Source organism: Pseudorca crassidens, chromosome 4 (assembly GCF_039906515.1).
Source record: "Pseudorca crassidens isolate mPseCra1 chromosome 4, mPseCra1.hap1, whole genome shotgun sequence".
In the NCBI taxonomy this organism is placed as follows: domain Eukaryota; kingdom Metazoa; phylum Chordata; class Mammalia; order Artiodactyla; family Delphinidae; genus Pseudorca; species Pseudorca crassidens.
The window spans coordinates 134,660,230-134,686,322 of record NC_090299.1 but is presented as its reverse complement, the minus strand read 5'-3'; the positions used below and the strand labels follow the sequence as shown (position 1 = coordinate 134,686,322).

The 26,093-nt window shown below is 52.2% G+C and overlaps 1 protein-coding gene across 3 annotated transcripts in view; it reads right to left on the bottom strand.

The window, feature by feature from the left end:
• Positions 1-26,093, bottom strand: part of PPP2R2C (protein phosphatase 2 regulatory subunit Bgamma) — a 138,555-nt gene that overhangs the window by 48,828 nt on the left and 63,634 nt on the right. For all 3 annotated transcript variants that reach the window (XM_067736833.1, XM_067736835.1, XM_067736834.1), the window contains exons 2-3: positions 4,641-4,738; positions 2,306-2,471 (exon numbers count right to left, since the gene is read on the bottom strand). In XM_067736833.1, the coding sequence (XP_067592934.1) occupies positions 2,306-2,471; positions 4,641-4,738 (264 nt within the window). The remainder of the gene's footprint in view (positions 1-2,305; positions 2,472-4,640; positions 4,739-26,093) is intronic.

The window sequence follows — 26,093 nt, the reverse complement described above, 5'->3', positions numbered from 1 at the left end:
GGTGAAACTGTTGGGTCAAAGGGCATGACCCTTTCAAGGGCAGTTATCAGTCTTTCAACTAATTTCCGCAAAAACTGTACTAACGAAGCTTCCTGTTCTTTACACTTCACTGGCATCCTATTTCCTGAGATGCATCCCGCCCATCCAGAAACTCAGCTCTCCGGAAACCTCACTTCTCTGGAATCCTGCCAAGAACATCAAAAGAGTAACCTTTACCAGCTGCGATGGTTCATTTTAGATGTCAACCTGGCTAAGCCACGCGACTCAGATATTGGTCAAATGTGTGGATGTCACTCTGAAGGTATTTTCTAAGGTGAGATTAACTTTTAAATCCGTGGACTAAAGCAGATTATCCTTCACCATGTGGGTGGGCCTCCTCCAATCAGCTGAAGGCTTTAGAGAAAAAAGACCGAGGTCCCCTGAGGAAGAGGGAGCTCTGCCAGCAGATGGCCTTCAGACTCCCAGGCCCTTCGCTGGGTCTCCAGCCCGCCCTGCGGATTTCGGACTTGCCAGCCTCCACAATCAGGCACGCCAATTCCTGAAAATAAACCTCTGCTTATATATCTATATCTAAGTCTACGTCTATATCCACATCTGTCTACGCTCACACACACACATACACCCATCCTGTTAGTTCTTAGTACAGCACCCAAAACATCACCTCCATGCTCCTGAGGAGGAAGGGGAGAAACTGCTATCAGTTAAACACTTGACAGGTGCCCATGGACAGGCTACTGGGAAAGGGTGGAGCTGGGATTCAAAACTGGGGGCGGGAAGCTTTGAGGGTGTGGGTGTTAGGAAATTCCTGAAGCTGCCCTTTCCTCCGAAGAGGCAGGCAGAGAACGACACTCTGTTAAATGATTAAAAACAAAAAAGCAACACGTGAACGAGGCTCAGACGCCGGCCCTGTTCTAAGCTCCTGACGATGTCATTTCCTTCCAGCTTCCCCAAAACCCTATGAGGCAAGAGCAGCCGTCAGGTTCAGAAGAGGAAGCGGCAGGGCCAGGGTGTTGACTGCATTAGGGGTTCCTGCCCTGGGTGACCTATTCTGGTGGGGGACCGCTCACTGCCTCTGTTCCAGCGCCTGGGAAGGGCCCCTCTGCCTGAGACGGGGTTTGCTGAACATGACTCCGTGCCAGGCACCCCTCAGGGGACACAGACAATCAGAATGGCAGGAGCTCCATAGGGCAAGCCCTGGAGGGTCGGCAGGTGTGGGAAGGCCCACGGGAGGGACACCTCGCTCTGCTGAGCGGTCAGGGAAGGCTCAGTGGGAGCTGACACCCAGCGGAGGCCTAAGGGGTGAGGCGGGGTGTTGGCCAGGTGGGGGCAGGGAGAGCCGGCCTTCGGACACAGAGATGGGGTGGTGGCTTGAGTCTGACCGGTTTCAGGGATGCCGTGAAGACCGCCCTAAGGAGTCTGACTCCCTTGGGTAGGCAGGTGGCATCATCGTATAAGACTCATCCACCCTGGAGCAGTACTGGCTGGCCTTGGGGTGCTGGGTGGGCAACACCTCCCTCCACCCTTGTTGCAACTCCAGAGGGAGCACAGGTGAGGAAACTGAGGCTCAGAGAAGCAAGGCCACTCCCCAAGGTCCCCAGGCTGGGACAGAAGCCAGGACCCTCCTAGCTCCCGCCCCAGGTGCCTTTTATGATGGGGCTGAGAGGTGAAGGAGGATGAGCAGGTGGACGTGAAGGTGGGAAGCGGGGCCTCTGGCTCCAGGCCCACTGCCGGCAGAGGCCAGATGGCCCCAGGAACCGCAGCCTCTGAGTGGACCGCAGCAAAGCAGGGGTCTGGCCGGGAGCCTCCTTGGGGGCCTCCCTGGGGATGCGTACCATCTCCCAGAGGCAGATGGCCAGCGACCAGGCAACCAGCGCTCCTCCTGTACCATCCACTGAGGACCCCAGATCACCCAGTGACACCCTCCACTCTGGGGTGGTCTGGGATTCTGGGGGTCGTGGATAAAGAGGCAAGTCTGAATTGAGTGTTGACTGTTTTCCCTGACCTGGCCTCCTTTGTCCGTCCCCAAATTAAAGTATTCACGGACATGCTCAAGGAGCTGCTAGTTACAGCAGAGGGAATAAGCCCCCGTCCGACCACCAGGAGAGGGTGAGCAAGTGTATTCACTGCATGGAATTTACCCGCTGCTCAAAATACTATTTTTCAGGAGTTCTAAAGACCTAGGAAAAAGCTCACCATGTAAGTGAGGTGAAACATGGCATCTGACGACACATTGCTACAGTACGTGTGCGTAAGAGCACGCATGCCTACACACACGTGCACACGCGTGCGCGCGCACACGCCTCACCGTTGGTGGACAGCAGGGAGTGGGCGGCATTCTGCTGAGGGAGCCACTTGATCTTGTTGATCTTCTCCTCTATCTCCAGGCTCTTGAGATAGTCGAACTCCGGCTCGTGGCTCTGGAAAGTGCTGTAGACGTCATACTCGCCCTGGCTGTGTGGCGCATTTTTACTCTGCAAGGAAACCAGACCCTGAGCTCCAGGATGGTGAGGTGGGGCGGACGCCGGCACTGGGACAGGGACGGGACTGGTCCGACCCACGCAGGGCCTGGAACAGCCATGGCGACCGGGCATCCGAGCAAGGGTCCAAGGAAACTCTCTGCTTTTTAAATGGCCGGTACCTTGCTGTGCAGCCAGGGCCGAGCTCCATCACCTCCTCCGTCCAGTAAGCGAGAACAAGGGCAACCACGCCAGCGCGTGTTTATTGAGCACCTACTGTACACAGGACACTGAGCTGAGTGCTGCTCACGCCTCCTCTCATTCTATCCTCGACGCCCCTCTGTGATGGGCACCATGACTCCGCCCACTTTACAGATGAGCGAGCAGAGGCTCAGAGGTGAGTCGACCCCCGCGCCCCCCTCAAAGCCACCTGTCCACGAAGTGCTGTCACTCACGCCACTGAGGTCTGTCTGGCACCAAGGCCAAGGCTCTGATCTGCTCCCGCATCCTTGTGTCCAACGTGGGTCTGACTCGAGGAATGAACGCATTTTGGAGCAGATTTAACATTGGGGCCACACGCCCTGCAATGTCAGACAGACATCGGGATAGACTGGGATAGGGTGTCCTCCCCCCAGCTTTCCTGAGCGGGTCCCCTTCTGGTTTAGTCAGCCAAGCTCACTATAGTAAGGACCTCCTGGTGGAGCCCCCAAAACAGTGAGGTGGTGAGTCCATCGCAGGTACCAGGGACCACTTCCTGGTAGACAATTCAAGTTTCTATGACAACATGAAACTACAACTAAAACTGCCTGGGAGCAAAACAAAGGTAGTCAACCAAGCACAATTTCAAGTTTTCTGTTGGTTTTTCAAAAGTATCTATTCATATATTTCTTTTCCTGCTGTGTTTTTGGAAAGCTTTAAAGTTCTTCAATATTTTTGCCTCTAATTCACTTCATCTCCTGTAAGCACTGGCTATGGAGAAGGTCAGTGGGACCAGAATTAAGAAAAAAATTAAAGGAGAAGTATTCAAAACTGAGAAACTTGCGCATCTACCAATTTAATTTCTTTCTGCAATTTGGCAAAAAGAAGGCTTGGCTTTGCAATCCCCAGTGGGATCCTCTGGTCCTGCTCATGATCAAAGTGCTCCTGCTCACAGTACTGGGCTCATTAGATAAGCAGTTTCTCAGCTACCTGCTTTCTGGCTCTGTGTTCTTGGTAAGTTATTGCAACCCTCTGAGCTCTGATCTCCTCATCTGTAAAATGAGGATGACGATAGCACCTAATGGTACCACGAGGGCTGTCACGAGGGAGGGTTATAGGAGTGAACACAGGTGAAGTCAGAGCTCAGGGAACGTCAGCTGTGGGGAGGATGCTACTGCAGCTCCTCTCCCCCCTTCATCCTCCCTCCTGCCCCCTCTTCTCCTTCTGCTCCTCGTCCTGCTTCCCCTATCCTCCTTCCCCCCTTCCTCTCCTCCCCCGACCTTGGTGTCACCTTAGATCCTGTCTTCAGCATCTAATCCCAGCCCTGAAAGGCAGGGTGGTGTGTGAGTGACAGACCACACCCAGTCCTGGTTTCCATCCCTGGTCTTTGCTCACTAGCTGGGTGACTGTGCAGGCGTCCTCATCTAAGAAACTGGGTGTGAGTCCCCACCCTCAGAGGTGGGCAGTGAAGAGTAACTGGGAAAAGCACGTGGAGAACGAAGTGAGGAGTCTGCATGTAGTAGGTGCTCAACAAATGGGGCCTTTTAAGCACCAGGTTCTTCCAGTGGTTCAGAAACACTGCCTCGGGTAGGCTGTTCCAGACAGCAGACCTCACTGGGGCAAGGCCCGGGGCTGAGCAAAAGCGCCAACCCCAGACAGAGGGCCACCCACAGCTGCAGAAGGGTCCGTCCTCCCCTCCACCCGGCTCTGGCCGCATAGCACCAGCTCTCCAAGGCAGAGGGCAGTTTAATCAGGAGTCTGTTTCTCCAGGGTCTAGGACACAGTGACCAATCAGCAAACTTCCACTCAGCAGAGGGGGATCAGAATATGGCGCTGTGAGTCGACCCGGTGGACTCCTTCCCTGGGCCTGCCCGGTCCCATCCCTGCATGCCGCGGCGCCCTTTCCCGGGCTGGATGCCCAGAGGCCCCCTGCGGGTTAAAGCCCGGGCTGAGCCGTAGTCCCCCTCCCACCAGGCCCCGCCGCACCTCCGGTTCCCGCTGGAAGATGACGACCCGGCCACCCTTGTCGCCGGTGGCCAGCAGCTCCCCCGTGTGGTTGAACTCGACGGTAGAGATGATATCGGCTGTGGTGGAACAGAGACAGGAGGATGTGGCTCATTAGGACCCAGTGCTGTGCAGGTGGCCAGAGCTGCGCGCCCAGCCCCAGGGCCCCCAGCGGATAGCAGGGGCCCGGCCCCCTCCCCGCTGGCCGTGGGACAGAGACCCGTTCACGGGTGTCTTTCCTTCCTTCCTGCTCCCCTTCCTCCTGAAGCAGTCTGGGGTTTCCTCGTGTGCTGACCAGGTGACTGGGATGCAAATCTGACACTCACTAGCCCAACTCTGGGGGCCACAGAGACCAACTGTACCCCTCCCTGCCTCCACTGAGCTCCCCCGTAACCTTCACATTCCTGGCCTGGACCCTGTAGGCACCAAACGCTTCAGCACAATGGATCTACCTTCAAACAAACCACACATCTGACTACTCCTCCCGGCAGCCCCAGGCAGGTTCTCATACTGCGTCCTCCTTCCAGCCGCCAGGATGATGGTTCACCCCTCCCCCACCCCGACTCATGGAGTATTTCTGCTCAGACCCCCTCCTGTGCATCCTTCCCTGCCTCAAATGAAGGCAGTTCCATCCTCCCGCTGGCTCGGGCTCGAGCCTTTGGGTCACCATGACTCTCCCCTCTCTCTCTCTCTCACCCTCCACATCCAGTCCTATTGTCTCAACCTTCAAGATACATCCAGATTCCATCACTTCTCCCGCCTCTCGCTTGGACGACTGACTGCGACCGTCTCCCATCCGATCCCCTCCATTTCTCCCGGCCCAGACACAAGCTGGCCTCCACAGAGCAGCCATAGGGAGCTTTCTCGGACCCCTCCAGAGGCTCCCCACCGACAGAGGAAAAGCGAAGGTCTTCAGAGTATCTAAAGCCTTGAGTGACCTGTGGCCCCCCGAGGGAGGCCACGTCAGGAGCCCAAAACTTCACCCTGCCCCGCACTCGCCCCTGGCACTTGGCACTGCCTCCCACCCTGGGCCGGGTACCGTGCCCTGTGATGGGCTTTGGCCTGCGGGACGCCAGCAGACAAGCCGCCGTCCTGCGCTTCTGCCGCGGCCCCGGAGGAGGACCTGCCCAGGCCCGCAGCAAAGCCGCCCAGCTGAGCGGCCTGGTCACCCAGTCCAGCCAAGCCTAGATCGGCGGGGTTGGCAGATGCGTGACAAAAAATATTAGTGCTGAATGCCCCGTGTTTTAACTCAATGAACGGTAACGGATCCCCACCCCAATTCCTACGACTCTCAGCCCTGCTCTCCCACTCGGACTCAGGCTCCTCGCTGATTCTCAGAATACCAGCTACCTTCTGCCTCAAGAACTGCTCTCTCAGCCTCCAGTGGTTTTCCCAGCCCTATTTGCTATTCCATACATGCCTTTTCCTTCTCCAATCACACGCCTTCAGAGGCAGCTCCTGACCCGCGCTGGCCTCTGAGCCACAGGTAAATGCCAACTCTGATGGCGAAAGGAAAGAGGTCAGAGGGACGGTGGTTCAGGAGCAGGATAACGGGCTGGATGTACTCACTGATCAGGATAAGAGCACGTTTCATTAAACTTGAAAATAAAGGGAATAAAAAACAAGGAGAGCCGCTCTTTGGGATCACGGAGCTGCTCTCTGAGTGTGGAATTGGCCCGGCTGCCTGACACTTGTCCCTGCGTGGGCAGCCTGCCTGGCCCAGGGACACAGGAGGGGCACAGCCGGAGGCGCAGCCCAGCAGTGCCGGGTTCCTGCCCGTGGCTCTGGTTCTTGCTGTTTCATGTCAGCACGCCCTTAGGGGGGAAGAGCAGGATATAAAACTGTATGTAAAATGTCTTTAATTATATAGACCAGTGATCACAGCCATGTTGAACAGCAAACAAACTGGGCAGAGGGAAAACAAGCTGGAAGAGACTTTTCTACCACGTTAAACAGAGATTGCTTTAGGGCGGTTGAAAGAAAATATTTTTTTCCTTCTCTTTCTATGTTTCCATGTTTTCTAGATCTTCTGTAATGAATGTATATTTCTTAATAGCTTACTGGTATAAGGTTACTGATATACACAAAAATGCACATTTTTAATGTATGCAATTTAATGAGTTTGGACATATGCATAATATATATTATAAAATATATATATTATTAAAAATATATATTATTTTTATGATGGAAAAATAACAATGCTATTAAATTAAAACGCCCATGTAACCACTGGTATCCAGAGCAAATGTGGTCCATAAATGCTGGGCAGCTACCACAGTAACAGACAATAACACCTGCAGGCAATTTACAATTTATATGTCAGTTTTATATCCATCGCCTCCTTTGAACCTCATGCCAGCCCCTGAGGGAGATATGACTATCATTTCTATTGGCAACTGAGGAGATGGATGGAGGCCCGTCCACAGTGACAACCCCCTGAGCTGTTCATGGACCATCTGAAGTCCTGGGTTGGAGTCCTGGCTTCAACGCCGGGGCTGTGTGACCTTGGGTGGGCTACCTCCCTGCTCCGAGACTCAGTGCTGTCATCTGTAGCATGGCTATAGTACAGTCTTCCCGTGATTAGAAACTCAAGAGAGATGTTGGAGGTGAGAGGGTTTGGGAGGGTTGAAGGACCGTAACACCAAGGAATGATGAACGACCAAAATTTACCAGACAGAAAGTCAAAGTTTTTTCTCATCTTTGCTTCTGGCCTCCACAGGAGTGGCAGCTGCGAGCTCAGAAATGTGCCAGATAAATCTGAGATTCAGCCTCCCTGTACAGGTTTCGGAGTCCTGACCACCAGCCCCTCCAGCCCCCTTCTGCAAACATCTGCAGAGCAACTACAGACCTCAGGCCAGGGCACTGCTCCTCCATCCCAGGAAGGGGCTGGTGGGTATTTAACATCCATTCATTGTTACAGGAAGTGTCTTCTAGAGCTTGCCTTAGGAAAAGTTACCTCCCCTGAGAGCTGGAAGTTGTCATCAGTAAAATCATGCAATTGGGAAGTCCATGCTCTCATTTTGGAATGTTTGACACATCTCCAGCCTCAATACCACCTCCCCCAGGAAGCCTTCCTGGAAAGCCCTCCTGCCCCCCAGGACAGTAGTCTCTCCTACAACTGTGATCTCATGCCCACTATGTGCCCCTCATTAGATGTCAGGCCCTGCAGGGGAGACAGCAATTGGAAGAAGAGGCAACACTGGGTGAGCTTCTTATTTTCACGGCTTTCAGCCTGAGGACAGGTCCCAGTCTGTGCCACGTGGCTACTGAAACTCAGATAGAAAGTCATCCTTTAGGCTCTATAAACCAGAAGACAGAATCTGGGGAAATCCTAGTAGCTGTAAAATGAGGTATTTAATCCTGGAAATGGGGTCTAAAGAGCAGTCCCCAAATGCAACACATAAACTCTGCCCCAATCTTTAGCTGGCTGCAAACTGCACACGTACACACGACAGACCCCAGGCAGAGCTGCTAAGGCTAAAAGACATGAACCAGGATTTGTGCTGGGACAGAGTTCGAAGTTGAGTTCAACCAAGTTAACTGCTTACAAATGCAAAACAAAACAAAACCACTCTTTGGAGGGACATACTAAACATTTAGAGTCTCTATGGTATTGTCATTCTCAACACCCAGGATATTCTCCAAAATTATACGAAGATATACAAAGAAATAGGAAAATATCGCTCATACTGAATAAAAAGACAATCAAGGAAAGAGACCCTGAAGTTCCCGGGATCCTGGGATTAGCAAATGCAGATTTTTAAAGTAGCTATTATAACTATGGCCAAGGATATAAAGGAAAATTTGCTTTCACTGCATGAAAAGAAAGGAAATTTCACCAGAGAAATAGAAACTATTTTAAAAATAGCTAAATGGACAATCTATAACTGAAAAATACCACATATGAAAATCACTGAATTGCTTAACAGGAAATTTGAGAGGACAGAAGAAAGAGTTAGTAAACGTGAAGATATATCGATAGAAATTATGCAACCTGAAGAACAGAGAGAAAATAAATTTAAAAAGATAAAGCACAGAGCCTCAGGGATCTGCCGGAAAACATCCAATGTCTACGTGTACTTGGAGTTCCAGAAGGAGAGGAGAGAATAGAGTAGAAGAAAGACTTGAAATCATGACTGAAAAATGCCCCAATATGGTAAGAGACCTTAATTTACAAATTTAGGAAGCTCAGCTAACTCCAAGTAGGAAAAATACCAAGAAATCACACCTAACCATCAAACTGCTGAAAGCCAAAGCCAAAATGAAAATTTGTAAGCAGGTAGAACAAAAACCACATATTCTATTCAGAGGCTCCAAGACTCAGATAACTGCTGATTTCTCATCAGAAATAACAGAGTTCCGAAGGCTTTTAAAGTGATGGAGGGAAATTTAAAAACCTGTAAACCCAGACTTCTGTATCCAGTGGAATTATACTTCAAGGATAAAGGGCAAATAAAGACATTTTGGTGAAAGCTCTCCACGGACCAGTGATTGAATCTCAGGACAAGCCCACTGCCCTACCATCACTCTCTCTTTACAGATAAGGAGCTTGGTCAAGAGGTGAGGCACTGGCCCAAAGTCCCATTCAGGACAGGGCTTTTGCAGTGTATTCCCCTGGCAGGTCCCGGTCCCTGCACCACAGGGCCGAGTTGCCAAACAGCTGATGCCTCAGGCTCAGGGTCACAACTCAGCCACTGGGAGAGGTCCGCCAGGCCCACGTATGAGGGTGCTCCAAGTCTCCCTGTTGTGGGTGATGACAACCCCATGAAAACCCAAGGTGCCCTTCTACTTGTGAGGTCCCCTTTTCTTTCCGCTGCAGCTCTGGGAGTCCCCCAAATGGCAAGGCAGAGTTGGAAGAGGCAGCTTGGACCCCTGGACAAAGAGGCAGCAGTCAACCCCCTGGGACTGGGTACGGCGCAGCCCTAACAGTGCAAGCCCAGAGCCAACTGGTTTGGGAGACAGAAAGCCACACTGTGGCCCAGCATGGGCTCAGGAAGAAGTCAGGGGTGGTGTCCCAAGTGACCAGCCCAGTGACAGGTGCACCGCGAGAGCCAGAGCCAGAGATGGGCAAAGACCATGCTGTGGGTTGAACTGGGTCCCCCAAACATATGTGGATTTCCTAACCCCTGGTACCTGTCGCTGTGACCTTATTTGGAAATAGGGTCTTTGCAGATGATCAAGTTAAGATGTGGTCATACGGGATTCTACGGGCCCTAAATCAACGACTGGTGTCTGAGAAGAAGGCCATGTAAAGACATGGGCGCACAGACACACGGGGGGAAGGCCATGTGACAACGCAGGCAGAGACTGCAGTGACGCATCTACAAGCTGAGGAACATCAAGGATTGCTGGCCGCCAACAGAAGCTGGAAGAGGCCTGCGACAGATCCTTCCCTGCAGCGTTCAGAGCAAGCACGTCCCTGCCGGGTACCTTGACTTCAGACTTGCGGCCTCCAGAACTTCGGGGGAAGAAACCTCTGTTGTTTTAAGCCACTGAGTAGTTTGTCACAGCTTCCCCAGCCAACATACGGAGAGAACAGAGCAGAAACGCGAGGCTGTGCGGGCAACGCTCTGCAGACCCAGGCGGCACCCTGGGCTGCGGCTCCTCCTGGGGTCACGTGGGGAGGATCAGCCCCTGGATCTCACAGGTGCCCCTTGTGTCTTTTTCATCAAGAGGAAGGTATTCCAGTCCCAGCCTCGGTACATATTAGCTGTGTGACCGCATCCAAATCACGCTCTCTCCGAGCCCTAACTGTCTCACCCATAAAATAGGAACTGTCATCCCTGCCTGGTCACAGTGCTCCTAGGATTTATGTAAAATTCAAAGGATTCCGTGGACTGGAAATCTCCCTGGAAATTGTGGCAGAGGCCTGCAAATTCGAGGAGGAGATTAAGCTGCTCATCAGGGAGACGCCCCCCCTGCTCATCTCACCATTCATCACTGTAAGTGCTGTCGCCACCATTAATGATCCATCAGCATCACAGCTCACGGCAGAGTTAGGGCCCTCGGAAAGCCCAGCTTCATCCTTCTGATGGGATCGCTGCGTTTAATTAGTATTGTCAGAGGCATCAGGGCTGATGAGGAGGGAGGTGGGAGAGGAAACAGGTTCTGTCTGCTGCTGAATGAAAGAGCTTGGTGCGAGGAAGGAGGCTCCGTGTGCCCAGCGTCCGCCCGGGTCGGGACTCTGTGAGCAAGCATCTTACCCAGCATCTTCTCTGGGTTTGGAGAGAAGGGGCCAGGCTGGACCCTGGGGATAAGGAGCCTGTTCTCAAGGGCTGCTCTGGGTCCAAGGAGATGCACAGGAGGTGAAGAGGTGGCCAGGGGAAGTGACCACTTCAGGATGGGGTGAGGTGAGATCCAAGAGGGCCTCCTGGAAACAGTAAAACGGGAGTGGGGTCTTGCAGAACAAGCAAAGGTGGCAGACTTAACGTTGATGCCCCATCAGCGGCTTCCTGTATCCACATCTTATACAATGTGATTCCGGGGCTCTTCCCGTCCAGTGACAGAGACTGTTCGCCCATCCTTGACTCTGCACTGGCTTGTGACTTGCTTTGGCCAACAGAATGCAGAGGAAGTTAGGGGGTGCCGGTCCAAGCCTGGGCCTCAAGAGGCCTTCAGTTTCTGCTCTCTCTGGGACCCCTGCTCTGCCACGGAAACAACCCCAAGCAAGCCTGCCGGATGACGACGAGAGGCCATGTGGACGACCCAGCGCAGCTGAGGCCATGCTAGGCCAGCCCACAGCCAGTCCACCCCTGAACATGGCAGCACGCCCAGCAGAGATACCTCCTGACCCATAGCTACCGTACACGTCAGAATGAGCACTGCCAATACACGAGGAGACGCCCAGTAGACTTAAAGACTAAGGGGAAGGAGCACACGCTTGTTGTTTGAAGCCACTGAGCCCTGGGGTCTGTTACGCAGCGGTAGCTGACTGAGACAGAAGGGCTGCTGGGTAGAGTGTGGCCATTCCACCCAGCTCTGCGTTGTAGATCACCCTTTTTTGGAGGCAGGGAAGTCATTTCAAAGGAAAGACTTTCCTGATCAGAAAAAGCTCTTGACTGTAGCCTAGTTTTTCAGTAGGACTCACACCCACACCCCACCCCATCCCCACCCACCCAAGGTGCCTTGTATACGCTGTGCTCTGACGGCAGCACTGCCCCTTCACGGCTCACCCCGGCAACCTAATCACTCTTCTGGTCTCAGCTTGTGTTGCTGAAGCCACCCGAGTGCTCTTTCCATTGTACAGGTGAAGAAACTGAGGCACAGAGAGGATTAATAAGTTGCCCAAAGCTGCCCAGCTGGTGTGTGGAGGGCTGGGATTTACCCCTTGACCTTGACCCCCAGGCTGGTGCTTCTCAAGACGTTTAAAGGAATCAGAGATGGCTGGGGGGCTTCCCTGGTGGCGCAGTGGTTAAGAATCCACCTGCCAACGCAGGGGACGCGGGTTCGGGCCCTGGTCTGGGAAGATCCTACATGCCACGGAGCACCTAAGCCCGTGGGCCACAACTCCTGAAGCCTGTGCGTCTAGAGCCCGTGCTCCGCAACGAGAAGCCACCGCAATGGGAAGCCCGCGCGCCGCAACGAAGAGTAGACCCCCATGCGCAGCAACGAAGACTCAATGCAGCCAAAAATAAATATAAATAAAATAAATTAGAAAAAAAAAGAGAGATGGCTGGGGATCGGAAGACATTTCCTGGGAGAAAGCAGATGCTGAGGGAGGGTTTCCACTTACACCTTTTGAGGGGAATGGGGGAGGGTGCCACCTTCCCTCTCCAAGCCTAGTGAGACCCTCGCAGAGCTCCAAAGTATGTTTCCTGAAGGTAGGAGACCCCAGCCTGAGACTCGGAGAGCAAAAGGGGTCTAGGGTCTGGACTCTGACTCTGCCCGGGATGTGGAAAGACGAATGGCTTTTATCCTCATGCTTCCCGGGGACAGGAGAGAGCAGGCTGGCTTATGTCATCTTAGTCCTGCCCGCTGGCTCCCCTGCGGGCAAAGAGAAAGTGGCAGAGGGAGGCCACTGTGCCCAGGGGCTGAGGAAAACCACTGGATGTACAGCTCTGACTGCCCAGGTCAAGGGCGCCGCAAGAGGTAGCTTGGCAGGAAATTTCCAGACCACCCAATGCAGGACCCGTGAGAGAAACGGGCAGCTATATCCACCGGCCAGGCCCTCCCAGAGCAGGAGAGCCACCAGCAGGCTCACGGCCAGTGGTGAGCGAGAGGCTGCAGGACCCCGTCCCCTTCCCCACTGTCGGCCTCCAGCACAAACAGGCCCTGTTGTGGAGGTGCAGAAGGAGAAAGGCCACGTCTGGTTCGGAGTCTGGACCGTTAGCTGGGACCAGACATTCAGCACTGGATGGGGGTCACTTAGCTCTCCGAGGGTGATGGGAAAGGCGTGGACCTGCCTGAGTCCCCGATCCCCAAGCAGGTCTGGTGAGAAGTTCCCTCCTGCAGCCTGAACTTGGTGGAGGGTGAGGGCAGCTCCCGGGCCGGGGTCAGAGGCGGGGTGGGGACAGTTGGGATGCCGTGGCTGGGCCAAAGCAAGTCCCCCTGGACAGTGCCTGGGTCACCTGGATGGAGGTAGATGTGAAGGGGCTGGTGGGAGGTTTGGGAGGGTTCGCGTGGGGCACGTAGCACCCTCCACCTCCCACCGATGCACCCCGGAGGCCCAAGACCCCGGCTCTGCCTGTGAGGGGCCGGAGCTCTCACGTTAGGGCAGGAAGGGGGTGTCGAGCCCCAGCTGCCCACAGGTGGGAGATGGAACTGGCCACGCTGCCCCCTGGAATCACACAGGAGCCACGGTCCCAGCTCACTGATGGGACATCCACCCTGCACCCGAGCTCTAGTCCCTGTTCCACCTCTTTCTGACTGGTGACTCGGGGCAGGTCACCTCCTCTTTTTCTGAGGACGAGAGGCAATGGGAACACAGACCAAGAACCTGAGGGCCAAGCACTGTGCTGGGAACTTGCCCACGGTGCCTCATCTCATCTTCTCCATGTCCCATAGGGCCAAACGGGTGAGTCCTGGATCCAACGGCACCCCCTCAAGCTAGCTTTTGAAAAGGAAAGTGCACCCAAACAGGAGACCCAGTGGATGACAAGTTAGATAAACATTAAACTGGTCCTAGTACTGATTAATCTTAAAGGCTGAGAAAAACACTTCCGTTATCCCGGCACCTGCTCCAAGAGCTCCAGGTGAAATGGAATGTTGGAACCTTGAGTTATGGTTCCCATTATATATATATATCTATATATGTATATATAGATAAAATATAGTCAGTCAGCCAGAGCTGAGGATGCTTGGGAATATTTGGCTCAGATAATGACCTTTGGGGAGAGGGGTAGCAGAGGGAAGCCTGGGTACGGAACAGCCAGAGGGTCTGTGGCTGGTTGAAGTTAGGTCCTTAAAGTGTAGTTATTCCATGGTTCTGGCACTGCCTGGTAAGGGGAAGATCTGTGTTCAGATCTCACTCTTACTGGCTGCAGGACCTTGGACAAGGCAGTTCACCTCTCTGAATCGATTTGATCGTCTGTGAAACAGAGATGGTCATTCATACACACCCTCCAAGGCTGCTGGAAGGTTTACCCACATATCACCTAGCATGTGGCAGGCACTCAGTAAATCTGTTCACTGTCCATTTATTATTCAAAAGAATATTAATAGGGAGCTGTGGTTTAAGTTATAGTTTAAAGGGAAAATGTTGGCTAGGGTGTGATGTTTTTAACGTGGACTTTGGATAAAAGACTCAAAAAAGAAAGAAAATTACAGAGTTTCTGTGTGAGATGATGAAAAAGTTTTGGAAATGGATAGTGGTGACGATTGCACAGCACTGTGACTAATTAATGCCACTGAACGGTACACCTAAAAATAAAGTGGTAAATTTTATCTTATGTATATTTTATCACAATAAGAAGTTTAATTTAAAAAATTAATTGAGGACCTACTGTACCCCAAGCACTGTTGCAAATGCTGGGAACTCAGCAGTGTACACACCCCACAAGAAGCTCACTCTCTAGTGGAGAAAACAGACAATAAGCAAATTTCTGGGAAGGAGATAAGAGCTAAGATAAAAGCTAAAGTACGATAAGGGATGGGAGGGTTGGAGGTGCTGTTTTAGCTGGGGAGGTCAGGGGAGACTTCCTGGAAGAGGAGCATTTGAGCAGAGACCTGCAGGAAGCAAGAGAGGAAGCCACACAGATATCTGGGGGGACAGCACATGCAAAAGCCCTGAGGTAGGAGAGAGATTGGTCTGTTGCAGTTCAGCAAGGAGGGCAGGGTGTGTTGGTGACAGGGGCAGGACATGAGCTCAGAGAGGTGGGCTGCGCCAGGTCCCTGAACCTTGCAAAGAAAGACTTAGGATTTTATTTAAGTGAAAGAGGAACCACATAGCATTTTGAGCTGGGAAGTCATGATCCAACTTGGGTTTAATGACACTCCTATCCTCATGTGTATCCCTCACTAACATAGATGGGCTCTTCCCTTCTGTGCCCTGTCCAGGGCCTGGCACATGGGCAACTGCTGGAAAGGGTTTGTTAAGTAAATACCAGAGAAGCAGACGCTCACCAGGCATGTGGGGGATGGCAGGGGCCTCTGTGTCATCCCTGCCACTCACTTGCCTAACGCAGTTCCTCTCTCTGGGCCTCACTCTGGTTCCTCGTCTATTAAGAAAGGCGTTGGCAACATGATGGTTTTATTGTCGTTGCTTTTACTTTACCATTTAAAAAACTGAGATGCAATTCAGGTAACATAAAACTCACCATTTCAAAATGTATACTTAAGGGGTTTTGAGTATATTCAGTGTGTTATGCACCCATCATCACTATCTATTCCAGAACATTCCCAGCACCCCAAACAGGAACCCCATACCTTTTAGCAGCAGTCATTCCCCATTCCCTCCTCCCCCCAGCCTCTGGCAAACGCTCGTCTGCTTTCTGTCTTTAAGGACATTTCACATAAATGGAACCATACAGTGTGTGGCCCTTTGTGTCTGGCTTCTTTCACTCAGCATCACGTTTCCAAGGTCTACCCATGCGGCAGTGTGAACCAGGACTTCAGTCCTTTTCATGGCTGAATAATAGTCCATTGTGATCATGATGGTTTTGAAGGCAGGCCCCAGAAGAGGGCTTGAAGGGGGTTGGGCACCTAAGAATGGCCCTGTGTCCCCAGAACCCTGACCCATGGTTGCTCCCAGCTCTGCAGGCTGAGGGGCTGCTGCAGGAGCCAGAGTAAGGGTGGGACAGCACTGCCCCTACAGTGGGTGCTCCAGGAGGCTCAGGGTGCGAGGGAGGCCATGGACCGTGGCTGCCAGCTCCTCCCCGCCAGCCCAGATGGGCCCCTGCTAAGTAGCTGTTGGCCTGACTGGCGCAGGGGCAGATGGGCCTGGCAGGGGTGCAGGGCAGCTGTGGGTTGGCCTGTGGTCAGCAAGACCCGGTCAGCCTGCTGGGTTTGACGCTAGGCCAGGTTGGATTGTGCTCACAGCAGGGATGACTCCCCAAATCAGACTGAAGCATGGCCCTCCAGGCCCCTCAAAGCAGCCAGGTGGCCTGAGGCCAGCAGCTGGCCTCGGGACAGGGTCAAGGTGAAAGGGACAGAGAGAAGACCACCTGCTCCTAGCCTGCCTGCTTTCAGCACAAGCTCCTGAAGGCCCCACGGCACAATTGCCTGGGCTTCTCTCCTAAAGATGAAGATTCCCAGGGCCCTGCTCAGACCCACGGATCAGAATTGCTGGCACCTGGAATCTGCATTTTGATGGGTTCTTCAGTGATGCCCTGAGGTTTGAGAGCCACTGGTAAAGTGCTAAGAGGTTTGGGAGTGAGAGCACTCACTTTAGTGGGGCTGCCTGATTCTCAGCAAGTTACAGACATTCTCTGAGCCTCAGTTTTCTGATCTCTAAAATGGGTATAATACTGTCATCTCAGGGTTGATTGGGAGTATTTAAGGAGGCAACAAGAAGCTGCTTAAAAATCACTAGCTGCAATTAGTAGTATATTATTATTACACATGCAAACCAAATCAGAGAACTGTCTGGATTTTAAAAGAAAGTGGGGTGGGGAAGAACTAATAAATGAGAGAGAGAGGTTTAAGATACGGAGAATTTGCTGTTGGGGGGAACCTGGCTCTGAATCCCACCCAGTTTTGGCTGTCATTTCATCCTTCAGTTTTCCGGTTTGTGCAGTGGTGATGGTAAGAGCCACCCATGCTGGAGGGCTCTGCAAACTGTAATATGCTGTCCCGTGCCAGGGCGGGGAACGCAATGTGAGGAGGGGGATGGAGGCCTGATGCTGATCTAGACTGATGGCTTGAGTCTGGGCCGGGCCAGCTGGCTGGGGCTGGCTTCTGCCCTCCCAGTGCCTGGCTCCCGAGGGCCCCATCCTTTCTCTATCAGTTCCTCAGGCCCCAGCCGGCAGGCGGGCAAGAGGGGCCAAATGCCACTGTGACAAGAACACCCTTCAGGCTCCGTCACATCAGTGTGTCCATCTGTCCCCTCGCCAGGCCCGTGTCTGCGCCAGGTAGACGGACGGGGCTCAGGCGCTGAGCTGGGTGCTGAGGTCATGCTTGGCAGAGCCGGCTGGGTCCTCTGTCTGCCTCTCCTGCCTCTGCCCTGGCCGGGGCCATCGTCACTTCTCTCCTGGACATCTGCAGCCTCCTCCCCTTTGGGTTTCCTGTCTTTATCCTGGCCTAGGCCACCCGGTGACCAGAGGGACATTGCTGAAACTGAAAACTCATCGTACCCCAACCCTCCCTAGAGCCCTATGTGGCTCCCCGTGGCCCTCGCCAGCCCTCTGTCTCTCCACTCCCAACACGACCCTCACCCTTTAGGCACTCCAGCGGGGCCATTTATTTATTCGAGAAGTATTTACTGAGCCCTAATGCTAGGCTGCGGGAACTGAGAGGTGGCCTAATGGGCACCTTGCAGCCCCTCCCACGCCCACCAGTCTGTCCCATGTCCTGGGGGAGACAACCAGCCTGCTCTTCCTACTCCTTCCTATTTAAAAAAAAATTTTTTTGTTTTAATTGAAGTAGAGTTGATTTACAATGTCATGCTAGTTTCATGTGTACAACAAAGTGATTCAGTTATACATACGTAAAAAATTACATATATATTTTATATTGAGTATATATAATGTGCATATATCTCTGTGCTACACAGTAGGACCTTGCTGTTTACCTATTTTATATATAGTAGTGTGTACCTGTTAATCCCACACTCCTCATTTATCCCCCTCCACTTCCCCTTTGGTAACCATAAGTTTGTTTTCTATGTCTGTGAGTCTCTTTCTTGTTTTGTAAGTAAGTTCACTTGTATCATTTTTTAGATTCCACATGTAAGTGATATCATATGATATTTGTCTTTCTCTGTCTGATTTACTTCTCTTAGTATGATCATCTCTAGGTCCATCCATGTTGCTGCACACCTCCCCTGTCCTCTTGAAAGACCCCGTGTCCCAGCCTCTGGGTGACAGTCTGGTAGAGGGTGACAGTCCATCCTGTTAAGGTGTGGCTGAAGCACCCCCCTGAGAGGGGCTGAAACAGCCTGGGATGGGCTTGACAGGCAGATGGGCAGGGGCGCTACAGCTCTGCACTGGCTGCAGACCATTGTTAGCTCAACCTCTGGAGGCTTGGTTTCCTCACCTGTAAAATGGGCACAAGGGTGCATCTGAAATTAGATGCTGTGGGTGGAGGCTCAGCATGGAACTCGGCACACAGCAGGCCCACTTGTTTTGGTGCTGTCATCTCCAAGGGACCCACTTTGCTGGTGGGAGCTCCTTAGGCCACCAGGCTCGCTGCCTGGCTCCCTGGCAGAAAGAGTCCCAGCTTTCCTGCGGCTCCCTTCTCCAGCCTTAGGCCGTTGGCACAGCCGCTCCACTTGGATCACCGGGCAGCGGACAAGGAGTGGCTTTGGAAGTGTTCCCATCCTGGTTACACATTGACCGCCTGGTGGGAGCTGGGTCCTGGGGAGGTCACATTCACTGGGCACCAGCTAGGACCCTCACCTACCATGTGCATTAGCCCGCGGCAGACCGAGGAGTTTGTGGCATTCTGCCATTTCCACGTGGGGAAACCGAGGCTCTGAGGGTTGAACTTGTCCTCCTGCTGGGAACAGGTGGCTTCTCTGCACCAGGTGGACCCCAGGGCCTGTGCTCCTAACACGGTAAAGTGGGTCAGGCCGGCCCCAGGTGCCTTTACCACGTGCACCTCCGCGGGATGTGATGGTGCCATGGTCTCCCAGGCCACGTCTCGTGCCTGGTGCCCTGCACCCAACACCCCTTCCCACCCAGGGATGCCTGCACCCATTATAAAGATGAGCAAACTGAGGCGCCCGCAGGCAGGACTGGCGGGGCCGGGCAGGTCTGGAGCCCTCCTCTGCCCCGTCTGCTGTGGGCTCTGGGGCTCCCTTCCTGGGTTTCTCCTGGAGACATAAACTCCCAGCACGTTATTCAGCAACTGCTGAGTAGATGACTCCTGTCGGCCAGCGTGGTAACCGCCCTTCCATGTGGCTCCCCGCTCCATCTCAAGCACCTCACACCCAGGACCTCAGTTACAGGTTGTGACCCCACTTCCAGATGGCGAAACTAAGGCTCCGGTGTGCTAGTGCACACGGACCACTGGCTCTGCGGGGGCGGGGAGGGGGTGTGGAGGAGAAAACTTGGAGTCGTGGCTGAGTCTGTGGGCTTCAAGCCACCCATGGTTTAACAACCGGCTCACGAAACTCCTAAAACTTGAACAACCAGCTCACATAGTTCCTGAGCTGAGATGGCCCTGACACACCCTGGGTGAAGTGAGGTCCCAAGTCCACACTGGCAGAGACAACCTGATTCAGGGCTAAGTCCCAGCCTTCGGCATCTGAGCGAGACTCTTCCGGCAGCCCCACTGCTGGCACCCCGAGGGCAGCCTGCCCCTGGAAACCCCATGTCTCCATCAGCAGGACCCTCCCCATCCCTTGCAAGCCCCCACCTGGCCTGGCATCACGGATGCCAGGACCAGACGCCCCCATACACCACCCACTGCTCCCCCCTAGCTGCGAACAACCATCACCCCCATGGGAAATGCCGGGGCCCAGCTTCAGAAAACAGAAGTTTACTGCCTGGGAAAAAAATCCGGGTGATGTTGTCAGTGCTGTGCGAGTCTGAGGCTGTGGGCGCAGAGGGAGGGAACTGGGCCTCAGTGACAGCCGGGTGCCCCGTGGGTCTCCTCCACCGACCTCGCTGGCTTGGGCAGGAGGAGGAGGGGGAAGGTATATGGGAGCCAGAGGAGGCGGGCCTGCAGCATGGTGGGCACAGCAGCATCCATTCCAGCCGCCCCTCCCCTCAATCTGCCCCTCTCGGAGGGAAACCTGTTCCTGCAGCTTCGCGGAGCCCCTTTCCACCCCAGTCTACTCTGTGCTGGCCACTGGCCAGGAGGAGGTGCCTGCAGGCCCTAGACCCTCCCCTCCTCCTTCACCCTCCCCTCTCCCCTCCTAGAAGCATATTAAGCATCTCTGTCTCAACAGCAGGTGCGGGGCGACCTGGAGGTGGGGTTCAGCCCTACACCTGGTGATCCTTGTGTCCCTAGGAAAGCTGCAGCCTCCGCATCCCTGCTGCCAGCCCAGGCCATAGGATTCTGCCTCTACTTCTTCATCTGGACAGTAGCTCCCAACTGAGGTCTTGGGCTGGTGGGGACCTGGCCCTCCAGCCAGAGCTGACTGATGTCCACCCACTCATCCATTCATTCGCCCAACATTCACCAAATGTCCGCTCTGCATCAGGTCCCCCCAGGGCTGAGTCACAGTGATGGATATCCAGACAGTCTCTGTCTTCATGGAGTCTGCGGCTTATAGGGAGATGGACAAGGAAACTGATAAACTCTTTCCAGCCGCCCAGGTGCTGGGGTGGAGGTCTGTACAGGGAATGGGTAGAACCCAAAATAGAGGGCAGGACTGCCTAGTGGTTAAGACCAGGACGCTGCAGCCAGACACTCCAGGTTCAAACCTCACTTCCACCTCTCAGTTACCTAGGAAAGCTATTCATCCCCTCTGAACCTCAGTTTCCCTCTCCTGTAAAATGGGTTCGATACTCATTAAATAATACTGCTTCAGAGGGTTGTAAGGATTGAATGAGTGAATATGTGTTCGTATTAGAACAGGACATAGACTCGCAAAACAATTTTACAAAAAAGGAACAAAGTTGGAGGACCTAGCCAACCTGATTCAAAGATTTACTATAAAGCTATAGGAATCACGCCAGTGTGGTACAGGAAAAGGATAGACACATAGGTCAATTGAACAGAGAATCCAGAAATAGACCCTCCAATCCATGGTCAATTGGTTTTTGTTAAAAGCACCCAAGCAATGAGGAAAGGATGGTCTTTTCAATAAATAGATAAAATGGGGAAGAAAATTAACATCTGCCCTTACCTTACACCATATATAAAATTATGTGGAAAAGGCTCAAAATATAATTGTTGAAATGAGACCTAAGTATAAAAGCTAAAGCTAAATAACTTCTAGAAGAAAATATCAAAGAAAATCATTGCAACTTTGAGTTCTTAGTCAAGACATAAAAAGCATCAACAACAAAAGAAAAAATGGGTAAACTGGACTTTATCAAAGTTCAAAACTTTTGCTCATTGAAAGAAACTGTTATGAAAATAAAAAGGCAAGGACGGAATGAGAGAAAATATTTGCAATCCATACATCTGACAAATCACTTGTATCCAGAATGTATACAGACCTCATACAACTCAATAATAAGAACACAAACCACCTAATTAAAAACAGGCAAAAGATTTGGACAGACACCTCTCAAAGCAAAACATACGAATGACCAAGAAACACATGAAAAGACGCTCAGAAGATCATTAGTCACCAGGGAAATGCAAATTAAAATCTCAGTGAGATACCAGTATGTACACCCATCAGAATGGCTAAAATTTAAAAGACTGATAATATCAAGTTGGTGAAGATGTGGCACAACCAGGAATCTCCTTCACTGCTGGTGGGAACGCACCACCACACCATCCCTCTGGGAAACAGCCTGGCAGCTTCTTACAGGGTTAAGCATGTGCCTATCATATGCCCCAGCCATTTCTCCCCATTAGGAGTAACGAAAGCCCACGAACACCCAAAGACTTGTACACACCTGTTCCCAGCAGCGTCACCCACAGTTGCTCAAAACTGGAAACCATCCAAATACCCATCAACAGGGGAATGGACAAATTATGATAGATCCAAACCATGAAAGACTACTCGGGAATAAAAAAGAACAAACTATCGATACATACAACAATGGGATGAACGTCAAAATGATTATGTGGAGTAAAAGAAGCCAGGCAGAGTGCGCCCTGTATTATTCTATTTACATGAAATGCTAGAAAGTGCAAACTAATATACACTGTCAGCAGGCCAGTCAGTGGTCACCAGGACACAGAATGTAGTCAGGGATGGACCACACAATGGAACAAGGAAATTTTGGGGGCTGATGGAAAATGCTCTGATTCTTAATCCCGGTGGTGGTCTCACAAGCACACACAGCTGTCAAAACTATGGGACTCTACACTTGAAGTAGATGCAGTTTATCGCACATAAGAACATGTTTTTAATTAATTATTTTATTTTTGGCTGTCTTGGGTCTTCGTTGCTGCACGCGGGCTTTCTCTAGTTGTGGCGAGTGAAGGCTACTCTTCCTTGTGGTGCGCGGGCTTCTCATTGCGGTGGCTTCTCTTGTTGCGGAGCACAGGCTCTAGATGTGCGGGCTTCAGTAGTTGTGGCTTGCGGGCTCTAGAGCGCAGGCTCAGTAGTTGTGGTGCACGGGCTTAGTTGCTCCACGGCATGTGGGATCTTCCCGGACCAGGGCTTGAACCCATGTCCCCTGCATTGGCAGGCGGGTTCTTAACCACTGAGCCACCAGGGAAGCCTCATAATAACATTTTTTAAAAGTCTTTGTTTGCAGTAAAGGGGAAGAAACAGCAGCAGCGGCCACCTACTCTCTTCTGAAACTTCCAGCAAACAGCTGACTTAACACCCTACAGGCTCCATGGGCAAGGCGACCACCCGAGTAATTACATCAAGGGGAACAATCATCTGGTGCATTTTTCATCAACTGAGATCATTCATATTTATCAAGCTTCTAATTCATCTAGATTTGTCTCAGGAGGTCTGACCCACCCTGGCCTGGGCATGAGAAATGGATTGTGCCAGGCACGTGGTAGAATCTCATTAATTGCATGTTGAATGAATTAATAATTGCCCCGCCTTTCCAAGTGCGCACAGTTCGTCAGTGGCCAACCGGAAGCCAGAAGCCAGCGTGGGCAGCCTGAGCTGACCCTGGGAGAAACCCAAGGCTGCCTTCCTCCACGGACAAAGCCCTTTCCAGGACACGCTCAGATGCCGAGGCTTGGAACAGCGAGAAAAGGCAAAGTCAGGACCATTCTGATGTGGCATTAGGGGGTGGGGGGACCACGCAACACAGCAGAGAAGCTTGAAAATCAGTGGGCAGCTGGTATGGGGTCAGATGCAGGCTTCGTCCAGAAATGTCCAGTCCAGGGGCATGATAGAAGCTGCAGACAATATCTGTAGCTGGATCAAACTGCTGGGGACAGTTGAGCCAAAGGGGCTTGGCTGGGACCTGAAGACAGGCCAATCACTGCTGTTATTTCTCTTTTGGTCCAGCTCCAGGCTGGATGCTGTCAGAGCCCTAAGATGCAGCTTCCTTGTCAATGCAGGAAGTGACCTGGGGATCACATGCTTTCTCTTCCACCTTCATCTTGAGCTCCTCAATCACCTAAATCAGCAGTTCTTAGACTGTGGTCCAAGGACCCCTGGGTGTTCTTGGGGTCCTTCTTTTCCAACGACGTATCCGTGTGATGTATCTGTGTGGCGGAAACCACATTTCCACCAAACAAAATAGCACAACAGACTGAATGCAGAAGCTGATGTGAGAATCCAGCTGTCCTTTATTAAGCCAGACATTAAAGAGATTTACAAAAATGCCACTCTTCTCACTAATTTTTTTTTGTTTTGGAAAACATAGCTATTTTTCAGAAAAAATATTATTTATGTTATGTGATGGTTTGTTATTTCTACGTTTAAATGAATTAATATATAAATATTTCTAAATGTTTCAGTCTTAACTTCTAATATGGGAGATATCAGTGGATACAACCGACATACACAGAAGCTCTTTGGGATCCGAAATAATTTTTAAGAGTTTAAGAGGATCCTAACATCAAAATGTTTGACAATCACTGCCCTAAAAGTAGCTGGGCAATTTGGGTATTTGATCTATTAATGTATCTATTGGTCTGAGCAACATTCCTTAGTGCTTAGAGCTCCTGGCCCATGGAGGACGCTCCCATGCTCCTAGGATGGTGTCATCACAAAATGCCCAGAGCCTAAAGGAGAAGTTAAGGTGAGTCAGTGAGGCGTGATGATGAGCCAACATCCCACTGGCAGCTCGTGGCTCCCATGTCTCAGATAACTCGCTGCCTCTGCTCACAGGGTTGTCACGGTCAAGGGTGTGTGTGAAGGAGTCTGAGCCGGAAGGGGCCAAGAGAACATCTCAAGGGGAAAAAGGGTCTCAACCCACATAGACACTCTGTCAGAAGTATACACGTTTCCTTGGGCTTCCCTGGTTGTGCAGTGGTTAAGAATCTGCTTGCCAGTGCAGGGGACATGGGTTCGATCCCTGCTCCAGGAAGATCCACATGCTGTGGAGCAACTAAGCCCGTGCGCCACTACTACTGAGCCTGCGCTCTAGACTCCGCACGCTGCAACTACTGAGCCCATGCGCCACAACTACTGAGCCCACGCCCTAGACCCCGCACGCTGCAACTACTGAGCCCATGTGCCACACTACTGAGCCCATGCCCTAGACCCCGCACGCTGCAACTACTGAGCCCACGTGCCACAACTACTGAAGCCCGTGTGCCTAGAGCCTGTGCTCCACAACAAGAGAAACCACCGCAATGAGAAGCCCGCACACCGCAACAAAGAGTAGCCCCCACTCGCCGCAACTAGAGAAAGCCCGTGCACAGCAATGAAGACCCAATGCAGCAAAAAAAAAAAAAGAAAGTATACACATTTCCAATGCACATTTTGGCCAAATGGCACATGGCTGGTACTAAAATTGGTATTTGAAAAAACTAAAATAAAATGAAATTGGTATTTGGCCAAAGATAATTATCACCACAGAGAAAACTTCTGCATTATGGGAGTAAGTCTGAAATTGTATCTAACATTTGAATTATTAACCTTGTTAAAAATGATTCAGCTTGCCTGCCCTTCTAGAAAAATCTGATGGAGACTTTTCCCTCCATCTCCGAGGCTCCGTTGATGGTAAGGATGCAGTTTTATGAAGCAACCCCACAAATGGACACTGCAGCAATGCTTAACGAAGGTGCTTCTGTGTCCTTCCAGGAGCGGTCTTAGGCTGCCTCCCTCATCTCCACAGTTAAGTATTTTTACACGTGCTTCTCCTGTAAGCTGTTTCACACGTTGGCTATGAGGGTGATCTTCATGAACCTAGGACCTCTGATCCCAGACAGCTCATGGATGAAAAGCTGCAGCTATCCAGCCTCCCAGAGACCAAGGGCAAGGCCAAAGTGTGGAACAGCAGCCCGGGGCTCAACACACGCAAAGCCCTAAGCTCTGGCGCATCCTAACCTGAGATCCCCTTGGAGCTGGGCTGGAGGACTCCATTCTCCTCTGCAGGACTGTGAGCCTGAGAGCCCTCTGTCATCGTGACTTTATCCAAGTGGCTCCGGGGGGCCACAACCGTGGAGCGGTGACCACGGATCAGCTCCAAGTGCGCTGGCGGTCAACCCACGGAGGAAAGTCACAAGCTCAAACAGCAGAATCCATGAGGGGGCATTTCCCACCCGGATGCCACGGTGGGGGACAACAGTGCTGAAGAGGGTGCTGGCGATGATGACAATAGTGGCTGCCACTTAAGTACCTACTGGACGCCTGACGCGGTACTAGAAGCTTACATACCTCAGGCAGTGGAGCAGAACAGTCAGAGGCCCCAATATCAGAGCCTGGGGACCCAGGTTCCAACCCTGGTTCTGACACTCACTAGCTGTGTGACTCTGGGCTAGCTTTTTAATCTCTCTGTGCCCTGGCGTCCTCCTCTACACATTGGGATTAATGATATGAGGGCATCGGGTAACTCACGGGGCTGCTGGAGGATAAATAGGAACATGTGGGAAGCAGATACTGCCGCTCTTATCCCCTCTGGTCCACCGAGCAACCAGGGAGGTGAGGCTCATGGTCTCTACTTTACGGCTGAGGAGACCCACGCTGGAAGGCTGAAGTGTCCACCCGAGGTCCTGCGGCAGGTGCAGCTGGGCTTTGCGCCCACACCTGCCTCACCAGAAGCCTCTGTGCTTTCTGCTTTACCTGTGGCTTCTCTCAAAAGCTGCTCCTGTTTCATTAAATCAAAGAGAAACTCATCCTCGCTC